The sequence below is a fragment of the Callorhinus ursinus genome, unplaced genomic scaffold (genome assembly GCF_003265705.2).
Source record: "Callorhinus ursinus isolate GAN/ISIS: 27379988/994484 unplaced genomic scaffold, GSC_fseal_2.0 scaffold121, whole genome shotgun sequence".
Taxonomy (NCBI): Eukaryota; Metazoa; Chordata; class Mammalia; order Carnivora; family Otariidae; genus Callorhinus; species Callorhinus ursinus.
Genome location: NW_027397183.1, coordinates 175,158 through 193,282, shown reverse-complemented (window position 1 = coordinate 193,282; position 18,125 = coordinate 175,158). Strand labels below are relative to the sequence as shown.

At 51.6% G+C, this 18,125-nt stretch overlaps 1 protein-coding gene across 2 annotated transcripts; it reads right to left on the bottom strand.

Annotated features, from left to right (window-relative positions):
* Positions 1 to 1,356: 1,356 nt before the first annotated feature.
* ITGA10 (integrin subunit alpha 10) lies at positions 1,357 to 17,371 on the bottom strand. 2 transcript variants are annotated; one of them, XM_025858494.2, is made up of 30 exons: positions 17,267 to 17,371; positions 15,341 to 15,452; positions 15,033 to 15,142; positions 14,744 to 14,835; positions 14,404 to 14,518; positions 13,551 to 13,678; positions 13,251 to 13,399; positions 12,414 to 12,564; positions 12,059 to 12,224; positions 11,855 to 11,928; positions 11,468 to 11,612; positions 11,133 to 11,281; positions 10,764 to 10,907; positions 10,417 to 10,620; positions 9,790 to 9,920; positions 9,036 to 9,202; positions 8,801 to 8,943; positions 8,258 to 8,371; positions 7,974 to 8,059; positions 7,676 to 7,817; positions 7,401 to 7,493; positions 7,191 to 7,267; positions 6,994 to 7,083; positions 6,490 to 6,568; positions 6,209 to 6,322; positions 5,868 to 5,948; positions 5,614 to 5,727; positions 4,271 to 4,366; positions 3,876 to 3,989; positions 1,357 to 3,578 (listed from the first exon to the last, which is right to left on the bottom strand). In XM_025858494.2, exons 1-30 carry the CDS (start codon positions 17,316 to 17,318, stop codon positions 3,522 to 3,524), a joined length of 3,489 nt encoding a protein of 1,162 aa, XP_025714279.1. In that variant the 5' UTR covers positions 17,319 to 17,371; the 3' UTR covers positions 1,357 to 3,521. The 2 variants fall into 2 exon arrangements, with proteins under 2 accessions (XP_025714279.1, XP_073745989.1); XM_073889888.1 differs by lacking the exons at positions 14,404 to 14,518; positions 14,744 to 14,835.
* Between the last annotated feature and the right edge of the window lie 754 nt (positions 17,372 to 18,125).

Here is an 18,125-nt window from a genome sequence, read left to right as displayed (position 1 = left end):
CAACATCTTGTCTTCCCCGCAGCCAGAGCCACCACCCAAAGGCCTACGAAAGCCAAAGCCTACTTGCTAAAGCTGAGTTCTTCATGTGGTTACAAGGCTCAGCAGGAGCGGCACCCGGCCTTCTCCAGTCTCATCTCTCACCACGTCCACAAACAGCCCAATGCTCAGGCTGTTCTAATCCGCTACAGCTCCCTTCCCCACTGGTGATTAATCCTCTCTGGAATGCCTCCTCTCACACTTGCTGGCCCCTCAAGCCACTTTATTTTCTGTAAAGATTTCCCTTACAGCCCTGCCACCCCTGCTTAAAAAAGTGTGCCTCTTGTGAGTGACACACTTCTAATCCTTACTGCTATGTTGTATAGCAACCGCCTTTGCCATTATTTATTTCTGGGTTTGTTTTTCCTACGAGACTGGGCTCTTTGATGGTAGAGTTGTATTTTATATAGTTCTCATTGCCTGGCACATGTTAGGTGCTTAATGTCTGATGAGTGAATGAGTGAAAGATGAAGGAGGGAATGTTGCTTCAATGAGAAGAAGGGAAGGGACACTCCTGTGTCTGAGGAGAGCCTGTTGTTTCCACAGTGGCTTCTCAAACTGCCTCTGCTTCAAAGGAAGAGGCCTAGTGAAGAATAGGTTGGGTTAGAAAGTCCCACTCTGGAGCTGAAGGAGAGAGAAGAGAGGGATCTCTAGGTGGGGAGAAATATTTAAAATGCTCTTTTAATCACATGGATAAGGAATTAAACGAGCCGGTCCTCAAAGAAATCCATCTCCCTTTCGGTGCCGACTGGGGATAAAGAGGGGAGATCTGTCCACATCACATCAGAAAGAGTATGCTCCATCAAGTGCTAGCTTATATGAAGTGCACTGAGGTGTCACCATGGCCTCCTTCTGCCACAACAACTCATCAGTTTGCCACAGAACGGTTGTCCTGGCCTACTGGCCAGACCGGCCACCATTTTTGGAGTTAGGCAACAGAGAGAAAGAGACAGGGTCTTATTTCTAAGGCTGTTGCTTAAGTGCACATGTTCCTTGAGGGCACTGGAAGAACACTGGATGTCTAAAAAAAATCAAATAGACTTGATTTCTACCATTAGAACCTTCTAATTATTGCCTTAGTGGGCATGAGGGCTTATTTCAAAGGGGATGAGGCATGGGATAAGATTTGGTGGCAGGAGACAATAGCACATAGGGGAAACAAATCTTCAGGGCCTGTGTAAAGGGGAGGTGGGCCACCAGATTGGGAGCACCACCTGGTGCTTTGATATACCTTCTGACTTAATCCTCACGATATACAGGAAGATAGATTATTTTATTTTATTGTATTTTGTAATTTTTTTGTTATGTTAATCACCATACATTACATCATTAGTTTTTGATGCAGTGTTCCATGATTCATTGTTTGCGCATAACACCCAGTGCTCCACGAAGATCGATTATTTTATGACAAAATATTTTTATAACAATAGTTAACCTTTATTGAGTATCACTTTACTTGAATTATCTCATTGGTCCTCACAACCCTAGTAAGTTTAAAGACAAGAAAGCCAAGACTTAAAGAAATTAAATCTGCGCAAGGTCAAAAGTGGTATAGCTGAGATTTAAACCCAAGTCTGTCTTCATTCTTAACCACTGTACCACACAGCCTCTTACTGTTATCTCAGGCTCAGGGTAGTTATGACTTGCCCAAGGCCACACAGCTAATACATGGCAGACCTGGGGTTTCAATCTAGGCTTAATGTGCTTTCCAAACCTACACGGTTTATACTCTGTAGTCACTTAAGTAGGTGAGGATTGCAGGAAGCTAGAAGACGTCTCCAGTGGGAGAGTCACGTAAAACATTTCGAATATCTTATAACTTTGCCTTCAGGAACTCAACTGTAGAGGTCTCAGGTGGTCCAAGGATCTCCCGCTCACCATTCCTGAGTGGTCCATATCCTAGGGAACTCAAAGAGAGCCAGAAGTCATTTGACACTGAACTTTATTTGTGCTGACCATCTGATATCCTGTCCACCCTGCTAGGAAACAGAGACAATGTTCTGTGCAAAAGACCAGAGACATGTCAAGATAAACATTGTGGTCAGGCCTCAAGAACAAGTTCTGTGGCTGCTGGTCAACTGCCCGGTCAGGTCTCCTCTCTTCTCAGCACGAAACAGGTGCGGATTCTTCAAATGGCCGTCAGAGCCACACCTTGGAGACCAATAACGGACTTTGGTATCCAAAGGCTTGATTACAAAGAAATATAAGTTACCCGGTCATGGGTGAGAAGGTAATTCGCTCTACTACTGGCGAGGACCACAAAATGGGAGGAGAGGTGGTGAGGTGACCCAGAGATAGAAATTGGAACTTTCCAGTAAATATCAGGCAAGGGCTGGCACACTGATTCCACCCTACCAGGAATAACTGCAGTTGCCCCAGAAACATTTTGCCAGGAGCTCTTTGTGCCACACAACCAATGCTAAGCAAGTAAGGGCTTGCTCCCCAGGGACCTCCTGCCACCCACTTTGGCTTCTTCGTCAATGCAGACCTGACTAGTTTAGACCCTACGGAGCTGCTGCTTCCCAAAGCCGGTGAAGGGGTTTCCCACCGTCAAGAAGAAATCATCTCCCTTCTCTCTAGTTTCTATAATAGCCCCAAGGAGGGCTCATGAGTGTGTGAGGCCCGAGAGAGGAGAAAACACCGCCCAGGGTACCCAACTCTCTCCACTGGCCAAGACCGAAACACTGGGACTCTTCTCTGCTATCCCAGCTCTAGCCACCTGGGGGCCCCTGGCTCCGGAGCATCAGGCACCCGGCCCTGGCTTCGCTCCCAGGGAAGGCGCTAGGCCTGGGGCAGCTCGGTTTCCCAGGCACCTGAGGGCGGGCTAGCGCACCACGAAGTCTCAGGTTTCAGGGGGATGGCAGTTGCCCGTCTAAAGGCTTCTCTGTTCCTTGGAATTGTACAGAATGTCTCTTGTGGCTTTTCTTCCTCCCTCCTTGTTTCCTGTTGACTCTCCCCAGCCGGCTCTCTGAATCACCGGACTCCACAGGAAAGAAGCAGATGTTGACTTTACTTTTCGAAGCCAACATCAGCTCCCTTCTGTGGAGTGGGGAGCAGGCGGGAAGGTGAGAGGCAGGGAATGGAGGAAGCTCGCCTTCATCCTTTCCAAATTTGAGGGAGGATGTCGGGGGGAATCTAAAAGGAGTCAGGGAACCTAGGCAAAAAATTTTTGATTCCTGGGGATAAGGAAAAAGGGGGCCCCCAACCAAGGCGCCAGTGTTGGCTGTGGCAGCAGGATCATGAGGAGGGAAGCACAGGGGGAGAGTGTTTCCGGTTTGGGCGCCAGCCCTTCTCGTCTGAGGTAAGGCCTCATCTCTTGCCAGCAGCATGCTCATGACGCAAAAGTCAAGTCAGGCTGCCGGTCTGGGGAGACAGTCCAGAGGCTCTTCTTGTCCATCTGAGCCCTCAGACCACGGCTCTTACGCAAGTCTTTTGGAGAAGCTGCCAAGAGGACTTTCTAGGGCTTAATTCTACATTCATCGCTCCTATTTCTCTTCTCTTTTTTCTTCCTCGGGAATTTTCTTTCGGGCAAAGAAGCCAAGCTGTAGAGGAAGAGATAAGAGTCATCGCCAAATGTCCTGCCTGGGGACCTTGCCAACAGCCCTTAGATATGTCTGAAATCTTCACTTTTGTTCTGCTTCCAAAAATGAGATTCTAGTTTATTTTGTTTGGCTTAGTTTAACTCAACCAACATTTGTAGAGTAGAGTGAAAGCGGTCCGGGCAGGACACCCACAGCCTACTTAGCTGCCCAGCACAAATCCAGTTCTCCCTGCTATCCTCGAGGAGCCCTCAACTCATGGGCATCATGCCCCATACTTCCCACCAAAGCAGCGCTTACCTTCCAAAGACAGAAGACAAGGAGAGTGAGTAGGAGCAGCCCTCCCAGGACGCTGCCGGTGAGAATCCACAGGGAGATGAGGACCGGGCGGGTCTGAATCACCTCCAGCAGGCTCTGTATGGGGAGGAGAGCTGTTCGGTACTTGCACCCGTTCTCCCAGCTCGCCTCACCGCACGTTATCGGAGTGAAATAGAAGCCTCGAAGTAGAAGAATAAAAAGAAAGCAACCGAGGCAGGAATAAAGGCAGTGGGACCGCAGCATCCTGATTTATTGCTTCTGACTCTCCAGCTGCCTGCCTAATGGGATGCCTCTGCTCTAAAAAAGCCCCCAGGTGCCCTTGCCCTATTCCCACCCTCACTCTTTCTGTAGCTGTCAAACCCAGGCTTTGGTCCCACCTCACTCCAACGAGAGGCTTCTGTCAGCTGCAGGACACTGCCCTCCTTAGCTCCCAGCTCAAAGGTGCTGACCACTGTCAGAGACTTGAATTTGGCCTGTGGAAGACATTGAAAATGAGCCATCATCAGGTGGTGTGGTCTTAGAACCCCAACAGTAAAGATGAGGCTGGTAGGCACAACTTCCAGCATCTTCCAGACCAGAAGAAAAGGTTGGAGATCAAAGGAGAAAGAGCAGAAGGGTAACAGAGGGAAAGCCTCTGGCCCTTCATATGTGCTGTTTGCTCTACCCAGTATTATTTAACTCCCAGTTCTTTGGCTAACCCCTACCCTTCCTTCAGGCTGAAGTTTAGACATCATCCCCTCTGGGAATTAGGGAAGTGTTTCCTCCTAACCCCCATCACCCTGGATTAGGTCATAATATTCTGTTTACTTCTCTGTCTTTCACCACTGGACTAGAAGATCCTTGAGGTCAAGAGCTGTGTCTTATAAACATATGTGTCTCTAGGGCCTAGTGCCTAGCACAGTGCCAAGTACACACTGGTTTCTCAATAAGGCTTTACTGAAAAAATAAATGAACGAATTTGAAAAAAGGATACCGAGGAGAGAGAAAGAGAGAACCAGACTTAGAGAAGGATGGTGTCTCAGACTTAAGCTTTCCATAAAATATGCCTACATCCCAGGGAGCTTGTGCTATTCAAAGTAAATTGCCCCTAGTCACTGTTATAGCCGTTATAATTAAGATGTCATTTCCCTGCTCAGAAACTCACACTGACTCCTGACTGCCCATCACATTGAGTTCAATCTCACCTCCCTAGCTTTGGAGAACTTTCATAACCTAGATCCCTTTCAGCTATACAATCTGGCCTCCCATTACCCTCCAATACCTATCATGCGTGTAATATCGACTATTTATTCATTCATTTAAGAGAAATGTATTGAGTCACTATAATGAGTTAGGCATGGTGCTGAGTGTTGGGGATATTCTCCTCAGTGTCTACCTACTACAGGTCCTTTTTCTATAGCAGGCACTTGATAGATCATTAATTGGCTGAATTTAGGTATCCTATAAATGTTGATTATTGATACAGCACCAAGGGATGATAAACAGAGGAAAATACAAGGAATCCATCTCGTTATTCATTTATTCTTTACAACCCCACGAAGTAGGTATTATCTTCCCCACTTTAGAGATAAAGAGAAAGAATCAGAGAGAGATTAAATTACTTGCTCAAGGTCCAACAGCTCATGGGAGGCAAAGCTGGAACTTGAACCTGAGTCTTTTCCAAAGACTATGCCGAAGTTCCCGGTAGGAGCAGAAGAGGAGAATAGAAGAAAAGATTTACCCTCCGGAAAAATTCATTGTGAAGCAGCCTCAGTAGTCCAACAGAGACCTCGGTCCCCTTTGCCAGTCGCCCAAGATGACACCTCACAACCTGACACCGAGTGTTACTCCCGTTCTGCCAGAAAAGACAGACAGATCAGGATCTTGGGGTGGAAAAATCGCCTACTCCCCACTCCTGCCCCAAGGCTCCAAAATCTACTGCTCCCCGCTGCATTCCCACTCTGGATATCTCCTTCACCTTCTTGCGACTCATACCAGTCTGTTTGTGTGCTGAAACTCCTCTGGGTGCACAGGGCGCCTTGGGGGCTCGGTCAGGTTCTCTACTGCGCAGCTTGCCTAGAGGAAGGTGCACCTTGAGCGACCCTCTTGATGGTGAGAGGCCAGCCACTTCAGGCTGAGCAGGAGCATGCTATCCACGCATGCTCTGTGGTTCTTCCCTGCGCAATCCCTTTCTTTCTCCCCAAAGAAGCCACATGTATAAAAGAAAGGTCTCCCAGAGGGAGGAGCCCTGAGAGCAGTGACCCAGCAGATAGGGGGCTGGGTAAGTTCACCAGATCGAGGTGGCAGGGTTCCCTACGCCCTTAGCCCAGACTCACATTGTCAGTGATAACTTGAGACAATGACAGGAAGTAATTGCCCCCATGGGCTACAGCTGGAAGGAGGGCCGAGATGATGAGGCCATTGACCACATAGCAGCCAAGGTTCTGAACCTAAGAGCAGGATTGGAAATGGGAAGAAGTGGGAGACAGAAGATCCTTCCTTATCTGTTCCCCTTCACCCTAGACGCCCCCGGACATCTAAGAGAGACTCGTCCCCTCCTTTGCCCAGGACTCCTCCCCCTCCCCCTGCTCATGCCAAGGACCCTCCAGCTTCTCACCCTAAGAGTGGTTTTGAATTCGGGACCCACTGGGAGGGTCCCGTATGGGTGGACCTCATAGCGGTGCAGAGTGGACTCACTGCGTGGACACCAAGTCAGGAAGTACATGGTCACAGCCATGACACAGACACAGGGGCACATGAGCAGCACACAGACATGGATTCAGGGAAGGCAGAGCCAGCACATGGATAAAGAGATGGGGATACATAAAGAAGATCGAAATGGGACGTGACGTAGACTTGGTACAAACTTTACAGTCACATCCCATACCCGCCACCGCAGCTTCAATCCCCAAGGCCTACAGCAAAGCCCTATACCTAGGACGCATAGGTATACTCACACCTAGGAAAGTAAGATGCTTAAAAGGTTCAACTTGAGTGAGATTGAGGGCAAAAAGATGGAGCAGCCCCACGGGTTTGGGGAAAACACGTGGAAGGAAAGGGAGGAAACACAGAGTATGAGTCTGGGGTCAGAACGGGGTCCTAGCAGGGAGCTGAGCCATACCTGGAGAATAGGAGGTGGGGCTCATATTGAATGTAGGCTGAGGTCTGGGCTGTGTTATCCTGAAGGGTCCCATTTCTCTCCAGGCTATTGCTGTAGGGTCAGGGGGAGAGGCTCACGTCCCAGCCCCTCTCAGACAACCCTTCCCCGATAAGACCCAACGGGAGAGGCCTGGGGGGGGAAGCTCCCTTTGTTCTCACCTGGTGGCAGTCAGCCTCACAAGGACCTGGCTCAGGAGGGAAGAGCAGCTAAACTCAAACTCCAGCAGGAAGGTCACCTGGGGTCATATGGGGTCATGGAATCTTCCTCTTCAGGAGCCGTTGTGTGCCTCCTTCCCTAAACTCCCAGGCCCTGCAGTTTCCAGTCCCCGCTCTCTCAGAGCCACTTTCTCATTCTGGGCCCCCACTCACCTGGGCTCCGGTCCGAAAGACAGGGTGCCCCACACTGCAGAGCCGGCCATGAGGGGAAGGGGCGGTGCATTCCACCTTCACTGGGCTGTCCCTCTGAGAGCAGAGGAACGGGGGTGAGGGCTGGAGCTGAAGCTGCAAGTACTCTCCTGCGCGCAGCCTCGAAACACTGAGCCTTTCTCTAGAGCCCTTCACAGCCGAGGCCAATACCCCAATCTTCTTCCTCCTCCTGCCCCGACTCCTCCCAAACCTCCACCCCCACCCCGCCCCCCAGGCACCTGAGCCGTGAAACTGGCCAGGTGGAGGTTTCTAGAGAAGCTGAGACTCAGGCTAGTGTTGTAGGCATTTTCCTTCCTGTTCTCCAGAGTTGCTGACACCAACACTTTCTGCCGACCTCCTCGAACCACGAACGGGTCCTTCCTAGGAGTGGCGGATAAGGGAGAGCCCAGAAGTTGAAAAAGCTCCCAGAAGCATCACTTCTGCTTTCCTGGGCAAGAAACAACCCTCCAGCTCCCTTCAAGTTCCTTCCAGTTGGTCTCAGGTGACCCTGGTTTGGCCAGTTCATGTCTGTCCCACCTGGAGCCTTTGATGCCCATATTAGCTCGAAGCACCAAGTCTGTGACACATTCATTGTCAGGGCCACAATCCTTCGAGAAGGGGACCTAGAGGGGAAAGAAGGGGCTGAGGGCCCAATAGGAAGGCAAGGAGGAAGGAATGGAATTAGGGGAAAAGTGAAAAGAGAAGAGTGGATGCCCAGGTCAGATTTCGCTGTGATATCAGGTGTCCACCCTCCATGTCTCTCAAATTCACTGAGGACAGTGTTGGAACCCAGGGGCAGGGCAGGGCTTGGCACCGCTGACCAGCTTTTGTATGGAGGTAGGTGAGCCCTCATCCAGCACAGGCCCTGGCTTCGTGGTGTTGTCCAATGCAAAGGTCACAGTCAAGGCCAGGGGCCGGAGGTAATCTGAGGTATCCTGAGGAAAACCAGAGTCAAGGATCATGGGGGGCCTGGGTTAGGGGTACAGCCCAGGCCCCTGGCAGAATGAGACGATTATAGTGATCATGTACTGGGCACCTTCTATGTGCTGGGTACTGTCCAAAGGTTTTCTCAATACCATTACATTGAATTCTAACACAACTCCCACAATGTAGGTATTATTAGTATCTCCTCCTTTTAGGCAAGGAACCTGAGGCGTGCAGGTTGTGTGGCTTGCCAGAGTTGACAAGCGGCAAACGGTGGAGCTAGGCTTCAAACCCAGATCAGCCTGCCCCCAGACGCTGACCTTCCTGGTTTTCCCACCTTCGGCTTTGGCTTTTTTGCCAATCCAGCGGGAATTCGTCCTCCAATCCGCCTTCCCCTTGCTCCCAGGCCCTGATGCAAAGCACTTACTGCCCCTCCTCACCAGCACATGGAAGCGTAGTGCCTCGCAAGTGACATTCCCGGCGCTGAGCCGGAGCCTCCGAGGGGACAGCCTCTGGCCAGAGCCATCAAATGCAGCACGTGCCCCCGCCGTCCACTCATCCAGGGATGCTGTAAACCGCAAATCTGGACGGGGCAGGCAGGAGCGAGGGTGAAGGGCGGTCCAGAGACCGAGGCCGGCGGGGTTGAGAGTTGCTTAGGCCGCTCCGGTCACTCACAGAATCGGCGATCCCAGCGGCCAGGGGTGCGCGAGGTCACTTGGAAGCAAAGGGTGGCAGATAGGCAGGCTGCCTCCTGGCCTCGCCGGCTGCAGTCCCTCTGAACCACACTGATGGCTGGCGGGGTCACCTCCAGTGAGGGGGCCAGGTGGACAATGGGCCGGGAGCTGGGAGCAGGGTGGGAAAGAAATTCTAGCAGTTAGAGGAAAGCCCTTTGAAGAAGGCAGTCCCCGGTGTTGGCCTCCCAGAGGTCAAAGGCAAGAACGAGGAGCTAGATGTACGCGTGTCACCCTCCCCGGAACCTTCCGGCAGAAAGATGATAGCTGACATTGAAGAAGTACTTGCCATGTGCTAGGCACTGCGTCAAGATCTTTACCCGATTGTGGCACTGAATCCTCACAACAAGCCTATGAGGCAGGCACTATGATTATTCCCATTTCTAAAAACTAGGAAATGGAGGAACAGAGCAAGTTGGTCAAGAAATCCAAATCTAGGGGCGCCTGGGCGGTTCAGTCAGTTAAGCGTCTGCCTTCAGCTCAGGTCATGATCCCAGCAGGAGCCTGCTCCTCTCTCTCCCTCTGCCCCTCCCCCGGCTAGTGCTCTCTCTTGCTCTCTCAAATAAATAAAATCCTAAAAAAAAAAAAAAAAAAGAAAAAGAAAGAAAGAAATCCAAATCTAAGTCTGTGACTCCCAAGCCCTTGCTTTTCACAGCTGCACCACGCTGCCCACCGCCTTCTGAGCTGGTGCGGCTCACCTGAGCAGGACGGCTGCCCCCTGGGCACCCACAGCCACATCTACCAGGTCATCTCCATCCAGATCCAGCCGGCCATCCACACTCCGGCCAAAGTAGCTGAGGGCCTGTGGCATGGAGATGGCAGCAATCCTCTGAGTGGAAGAGAGAGGAGACTGTGCTGGGACTCTCATGCCCGGTGACCCAGGCCGCCCACCTGGCACACTCACAATAAGGAGTAAGAGAATAAGAAGGTGGGCGCCTGGGTGGCTCAGTCGGCTAAGCGTCTGCCTTCGGCTCAGGTCATGATCCCAGGGTCCTGGGATTGAGCCCCACATCGGGCTCCCTGCTCAGGGGGGAGTCTGCTTCTCCCTCCGCCTCTCCCCCTGGCTTGTGCACTCTCTGTCTCAAATAAATAAAATCTTAAAAAAGAGAGAGAGAATAAGAAGTAATAAAAGAAACTAGCCTGTGTCCAGGAGTCCCTCGTACAACAACCTGTATCCTGCCCTACCACCTCACCTTTTTGACTACTGATAAAAGAGCACTTGTCCAGTTTGGGTCTCCAGGTCAGGGAAACAATGACGAAAAAGGAGCACATCCCGCTTCCCCTTCCTCCCACCCGTGCCCCTGCTTTATCCGGACACTCCTGACCTGGGCGGGCCGGGGCCTGAGCCCACTCCGGGTGCCATGATACAGGTACAGCGCTCCGTGGTGCCCATCCTCCAGGGGTGCCCCCACGGCCACATCAGCAAAACCATCTTGGTTCAGATCAGGAAGGGCACCCATGGCAAAGCCAAACCGAGCATCCTGGGGGGGTTCCGGCTGAAGTGTTCCCTGGAGTGTCAGCAAGGACTGCTGGTGGAGGGAGAAGACAGAAGACGCTGAGCCGGCAGTCCCAACCTCTCAGCCAGCCCGTGAATGGGTGAATGGATGCGCCTTCCCTTCCTTCTTCCCTCCACCCCCCAAAGACAAGTTCAAGGGGAGCCAGCAACTCTCACCTGGCCCACCAGATACACATAAACCCGCCCTGTCTCCTTGTTCTGGGGCCCCAGGAACATGGGGGCTGCCACAAGTAAGACATCCGTTATTCCGTCCCCATCCGTATCCAATGGGCAGAGCTCACTGCCAAAGTAGGAGCCAATCTGGGGAGTGGTGGGGAGTGGGACCCCAAAGAAAAGACAAGGTGATCGTGGACAAGTGCGAAGTACCCACCAGCCTGCCGGTCTGGTCCTCACACCCCTGACGGACTCCGCCAGCCAGAATTCAGCAAAGACTTTTCAGGCTCCTCTCTTGGCTCTTCCCTTTCCTCCCCCACAGCCTGGAGGTCCCTCAGGATCCAAGGTCCCACCCTCCCTTGCATACCCTACCTGCTCCCCCTGGAGGCTCTGGGCAACCCTCACAGCCCCATCTTTCTTAAGCTGGAAGGCGATGACCTTTCCTCTATGTCTAAACCGAGGAGCCCCGGAGAGAAAGAGGCGGCGTCCACCCCGCAAAAGCATGGAGGAAACAGAGTAACCTAGAAGTGGGCAGGGAATCAGGGGTGAAAGGGAAAAAAGATGGGGTCAGAGTAGGAGGGTTCCCTAAAGGCACAGGAGCAGGTCCCAAGGAAAGTAGCAGATCAGTGAGAAACTGCTCTCACACCCTCCACTGGTGAAACATTTCCTCCTCACCCCCTCATCCCCTGCAACCCTCTGCTACTCACCCAAGTAGGCTGCGTGGTTCTGCAAAGCAGGGGGGAACTCGTCTTCCAAGGCTGTCCGTGGGGGGAAAAGGTGGTGACCTTCTTCAAGCCATAACACGGAGCCCCCCCAGTCATAGGCCCCCACCATTCCAAAGAGAATCCCATCCTGTTTGGCAGAAACAGATGGGGTCACTTGAGAAGACAACAGGAAATGAGGAGTAAAAACCCCAGGAGTGAGAAGGTCACTAAGAGTATGCTGGGGTCAGTTGGAAAGGCATGGGAAGGTCAGCATGGGCACTGGTTAAAGGAGGAAGCTAGAAGAGCCCTGGGTTGAAGTTGCCTGAGTCTCAGGTTGGGAGGAGTCAGACGTTGAGGGGGGGGTCACAGAGGGGTCAGAGTCGGTCCAACCTTTAGTCGATGAGTAGAGAAACCAATCTGAGACATTTCCAGCCCAAAAGAGCTTTCATTTTCTCCATGGGACCCTGAGCACGAGAAAATATCAAAGCAGAATCAGGGAAGACATTTCCTTTGACATACTGAACTCCCCACAGAACCCCACCTACACCCTGAACCCCCCCTTTCCTGTCCTCCATTTCTTCAGGTAGTCATTACCCTCAAGGCCAAAGATCCGGTCTCCTAGGGCATCCACAATGTCAGTCAGCGCAGCTTCATCTGTGACATTGAAGAAGAATCTCTCATCTGGATCACTGGCAATCGTCCTGATTTCCCGCAGGAAAGAGGTGGGGTCTCGCTGCCTCCGGAGGTAGTGGCCAAGGACCTGGGATCAGGAGACCCAGGTGGGGTCAGTTAGCTATGCGGAGTGGGATGTTAAAGCAGGCCAACTAAGGTGAAGGAAGGGAAATACGGCCGATCTTTGGGAAGTGGTTAATGCCCATTCTCTTCAAGTTCCCAGTCCTCAATGTCACCATCCCCCCTCCATCCTGCCAGACCCAGAGGAGATTCTCACCGCGATCCCATAGCGGGTCACTCTTCCAGCCTCACAGGCCTTGAGTGCTGCAGGAAGCTCCTCTCCATCGTGCGATTCTCCGTCAGTGACAACCACCAGCAGCCTGGCAGCCTCTGGTCGGCCCCCATGGGACGGACTGAATCCTTCTGTGCTGAGAAGAGAGAGAAAGGAGTGAGGTGTGATCACGTGTATGCAGATACACACACACACACACACACACACACACACACACACACACACACAACCCACTGTCGCAGTTCACTGAGGTCAGGCACCTCCCCTTTTACTCCATTTCCCTGTCAGTGTCTGGCACGGAGACTGGCACACAGTAAGGGCTAAAATGTTTGAATGACATAGAACATATAAAGCAGCATATACTCCAGGCAAATAAGTACAAAATCCATTCACTCGTAGATTCATTCAGCAAATATTGCACTGGGGAAAGGACACATATTCAGAGAAGTGTAAAATCAAGGACGGGGGCGGGACAGGGGAGTCTTCCCAGAGACGAGTTCTGAATCACGTCTGGCAAGCGGGCTAGGACTTGAGTGGTGAAGAACCTGAAGGCCAAGATCGAAGTGAGAGTGCAGGGATCGAGAGAGTTCCGTCTACAGAGATAAATCAATCGGAAACGTGGAAAGACACAGACATAGACACTTTGGAGAATGTGGTGAGATGTGCAAAGACAGCCAGCTTAGCCTTCCCCAACCACCAGTGTGCACACAAAGGAAAGCATAACAGACATCCTGGGGTGGACGCTCTGTACTTCAGACCCTCCCTAACCCTTCTAGGCCCTCCTCACTCTGGCCTCCCAGGCTCCCCTTCCCAATGCCTCACCAGGCCACCAGGATTGCTTGGGCAGTCTTTGTTTCTCGTCCCTCTCGCCGACTCAGGTTCCTCGCAGCCCTCACCACTTCTTCCTTTGTTCGGAAATCTCCCAGGGACCACTCATGCACAGGGCTCTCCCCATACTGTACCAGTCCCACCTGAGAACAAAGTGTGCGCTCACATGGAATGCGTGCACTGAGGGACGTGAGGGCAGGGCTACTACTGAAGACACGACCTACATTTACCTCCTCACCACCCTGCCCCTGCTCTCTCTCCCCCTACAAGCCCCGCCATATTGCCTTCTCTTACCTGTATCTGCTCTGGGTCAATGAACAGTCTCCCTACCAGTCTTCGTAGGAAAGTCTGAACTTCAGACCAGGGGTAGATGCTATTGGAGCCATCCAAGACGATGACAACATCCATGTAGGTGGGACAGCCTAGGAGGAGGGGGATGCTGATGAGGAACAGAGGGGTAGAAGGATATTGGACATGGGGACAACAAGGGAGGAGGTCGGAGGAGGGTCCATTCCATTCAAACACGTTTTAGGCCCTTCTGAACATGCAAGGACGGTAGTATGCCAGGCCCTGGGTCAATGTAGAAATGAGTGAAAGAGGAGATGGGCATGCATATAATTTACAAGAAGAAGAAGGAGAAGAAGAGAGAAGGAGGAGGAGGAGGAGGAGGAGGAATCGAGTGCTAGGGAGAAACAGAGCACCGCTCTGTGCTATAGGACAACAGAGGGTCCGTTCTGATAGTAGGGAATCAAAGGAGGAGGCAACGGAAGAGGTTTGAGGAGAGGAGAATATAAGAAAAGACACTTGCGTGGAGAACACTTTAAATAAAAGGACAAAGAGGTATAAAAATAGATGACAAAGAGGAGAATGGGGAGAGAAAGGCCATGGCCAAGGCACAGCGCATGGAGGGGTAGAGTGAGAGTTGAGTTTTTGAAGTTGGTTAGATCAGTTCATGGAGTCTTGATGCCCTGGCAAAGAGTCTGAATTCTAATCTGTTAGGAAACATGGAACATTTGCAGGCACATTCGGTAACAATGAGGAAAGCTATGCAGGCCCCCTGTCCAGCATCATACCCTGTTGCCCCATCTTTTTCCCACCCTGCACCCAGTTCTGGGGACTGAGTCCTCAGGCCCTTCTTGTGGCTCACGTTGTGCAGTGGGTGCCAGGCTTCCCTGGGGCCGGAATGAAGCATCTACATGGGCACATATCCCAGAACTGAAGACAGACGAGCCACAAGCACGAGACCAGAGAGGGGCACAAGCCTAGGGAGGGGCAGGAGAAGGATTACCCCCGGGGCTTGGGAGCGCACTCTCAACACTTGCCCCTAGTCCAAGAGGCACTGAAACCTGGGATTCTCCTCTTTGCTTTCTAGGGTTTTAAGCTTCTTGACCTTGACCCCTTCACATAGACCAGTTTCCCTTACCATACTGCTCTTTTCTCTGCCAAAATCCCTCAGAGACCCCGTCACCACCCTTTCCTTAGCTCACCATGAATCCCCCATCATTATCTGTCTCTAGTAGAGACATTCCCAGGTGCATATTCACAGCAGGATGAGATGAATTTCCCAGTGGATAGTCACCTGGTTGGAAGGGGGTGGGAAAGAATGAGATCATGGGGTCACACATGAGCTTCTTGAATTTAGGGTGATTTTGAAAGAGGATGAGATCAGGATCAAGTCAACGACAAGGGAGTATGTAGGATACGGGGGTGAAGGTGAGGTGGCTACTAGCATATCAGGTTAGGGGGTAGGAGTGGAAGAGTGAGGCATCTTCTTACCCAAGTGGCCTTTGGCACACGGAGCACTGTGGGAACCCCCTACAGGGCAGCGATAAACGTCCCCTCTTCTGTCACCTGAAGGCCCATCCCAGGGGGCACCCACCAGCATCCTGGGAGAAGGACATGAGTATAAGCATTGTGCACATGACCTTTGAGAGAGGCCAGAGGGAAAATGCATGGGGGTAGCAAGTCCCGAATCCCAGCCACTTCCAAAAAGACCAGATGCATTTAGATTCCCGTCTGCCTTGCCTCCCCTTTAAGAGCTCCACCACAGTCCCAATCCCATGTCCCTCTGGTTTCCGCCTCACCATCGACGTCCACCCCCGACATGTTGTAAGACACTATATCCAAATTCAGCCTCGGGTGGCCCTGGGAATAGGCGTGGGCGATGCACATCCAGATTAAAGGGGGAGCACAGACCTGGGGGGCAGGGTCATAAGAATAGGAGGCAGCGGTCAGAGAGGCTACTGAACGCCCAGAGCGGTACAACCAGGGAGGAAGCATGAAGGGAACATTTTGATCTCAGTCAATCTCCCTGTTTCTTTACTCATGTCCTCAGAGCTCCAAGCGAGGATGGTCTTCTTCCTGTGTTTCAGGCCAGCTGTCCAACCTGTGGCCCTCTGCCGTGCTCTATCGGCACACGGAGCTCTATTTCCATACCCACCCCTGCAGTCTCACTCACAGACATGGCTGGAAGGGTCACGTTCTTGGTGTCCACGTCATTCCTCCTACACATCCTCCCCCAGAAGCTGCAAGACTCAAAGAGGGAGAGGGCCTTTCCGCAGCTCAGAACAACTGTTCCTTCCAGATTCTCCCCAAATGCAGGACCTCAGGGAGGACAAGAGGCTAGTGAGTACTGCCTGGTCTCTCCTCTTTCTGTCTCTTCACGACTCCCAGTGTCACGGTCACACTCTCTGTCTCCTTCTCCACTGCCTAAGTCCCTGCATGATTCCAACCCTGAAAACCTCAGGGGTAATTAACTGGGTGGGGCCACTCGCCTGCCCACACACATGGTTTGCCAACCATCCTTACCAAGGGTACCATCACCCCAAGGTTTCCCACAACCCACTTCTTTTCTAACTCATCCACCCTCCCAACTGCCCCCCTGCTTACCTGCCTTTCTTCCTTAACTTTCAGCCCACTCTAAAGACACCCCCCTACTCTTGTCCTGGCTGAGTCTCACCCCCACCCCCACCAACCCCAAGCCCTTTATTTATTTATTTTTTTAAAGATTTTATTTATTTATTTGAGAGAGAGAGAGAATGAGAGATAGAAAGCACGAGAGGGAAGAGGGTCAGAGGGAGAAGCAGACTCCCTGCTGAGCAGGAAGCCCGATGCGGGACTCGATCCCGGGACTCCAGGATCATGACCTGAGCCGAAGGCAGTCGCTTAACCAACTGAGCCACCCAGGCACCCGACCCCAAGCCCTTTAAAATCAGAGCTGATATGGGGTACCTGGCTGGCTCAGTCAGTAGAGCATGCTATTCTTGACCTCAGCGTCATGAGTTCAAGCCCCACGTTGGGCATAGAATTTACTTGAAAATAAAATTAAATTTAAAAAATGTAAAGAAATCAGAGCTGGTATTTTAGGAAACAAAGATTACAGGGCAGTGGGGAGGAAAAATTCCAAGCCTCTCGTCCCTCCCATGGTTCTTCCCTGTCTTGCTCTCTCCTTTCAAGCAACCCCCTCTCAGGCCACCCCCACCACCCCCACTACCAATGGCTATAAGCTCTGTCTCAAACCACGTTCCTTCTCAGAAAGGTGTTTTCTATGTGAGCCTTTTTGCATCCAGAAAACTGGCAGGGCTGTATGACCAGCAACTGGAGCTCATCGGTTAGATAAACTGAGTTCTCACCACACAGTTAGTTATGCCTCGGGCTCGAGAGACCCCCCCCCCCCACAAGGGTAGAAGGAAGTTGGGAGGAGAATAAGCGGAATCAGACTAGCCACGTGGAAGGTCACATCATATTTCTTTTTGATCCACTCACTCCTTCAGGGCTTAGGATAAAAGATTTTAGATAATGGGACACAAATCTGACCCAAAGCCCTGCCCGTCTGCATCCCGAAGCCCTCGTATGTGTGGGCATAAGAATGAAAACATACACACACGACTCGCAGAATCAGTGTGAACTTCTCACCCTAACTCCAAAGATTTTAACCCAGAAGGTCTCGATGCCAAACAACCCATACACCTTCCTTTCCCGCCAGGAACCAAGAAATTAACCCCCCTCACCTGTCAGGAACATGATGGGCGAGAGCAGGTGAGGGATGAGGGCGAGCTTCATGCCTGCTTGTTCTCTGTCCGTGTGAGAAGTCCTCTGTGCCTCTGTCCCTCTCCTTTTCTGTTTTCTTTACTTTCCCTCCCATCCTGCCCCCTCCCACTGGCAGCTAAAAATAAAATGGGAGGAGTGATGGTGGGAACTCCGGGGAGCCCCAGACCAAGGAAAGGAGAACTGAGCGATCTTAGCCTATTTCTCTGCCCTGGTGCTGCCCCCTGGAGGCATCATCTCAATATCCAAAGAACCCAAGTCGACTTCGGCAGTTTCTTTCTCTTCCTTTTTTTCCTATCCTTTGTTGTTGCCAGGCAGTTCATGCTTTCCTCGGGTTTGGAATAGATGGTAGACGTGGGAGACAGAGACTTTTTACTTCTTAACCTTATTTATCTCACCCTGGGATGCGGAAAATGAAGAGCTGGTGACAGTGATATCATTTCCCCTCCCACCCGGGGGAGTCCCAACATGTGAACACAGCCAGCCCACAAACCAAACCTTGCCAGTCGCACGTCACTTAGTTCTGTCTGTGTGACTCGGCCTACGTTGCCCTGTGGCATTAAAGCTTTTGAAGGGACCAGAAACTATGAACTGGTATGGGGTGTGGGTTGTGGAACCAGTATAATTACTGTAATATTAGACCCCATCTTCTTAACTAGGCTATAAACTTCTAAAGTTGGGACCATGGTGCTTCTTAGCTTTTTGAATCTCTACCTCTTAGTATTATGCCCTGCGTAGTGTAGGTGTTCAATAAAAGTCTGTGGGTGATGACACTAGTGGCTAATCCCATGGAAAACCCAAACCACAGTACCAGGAATTAGA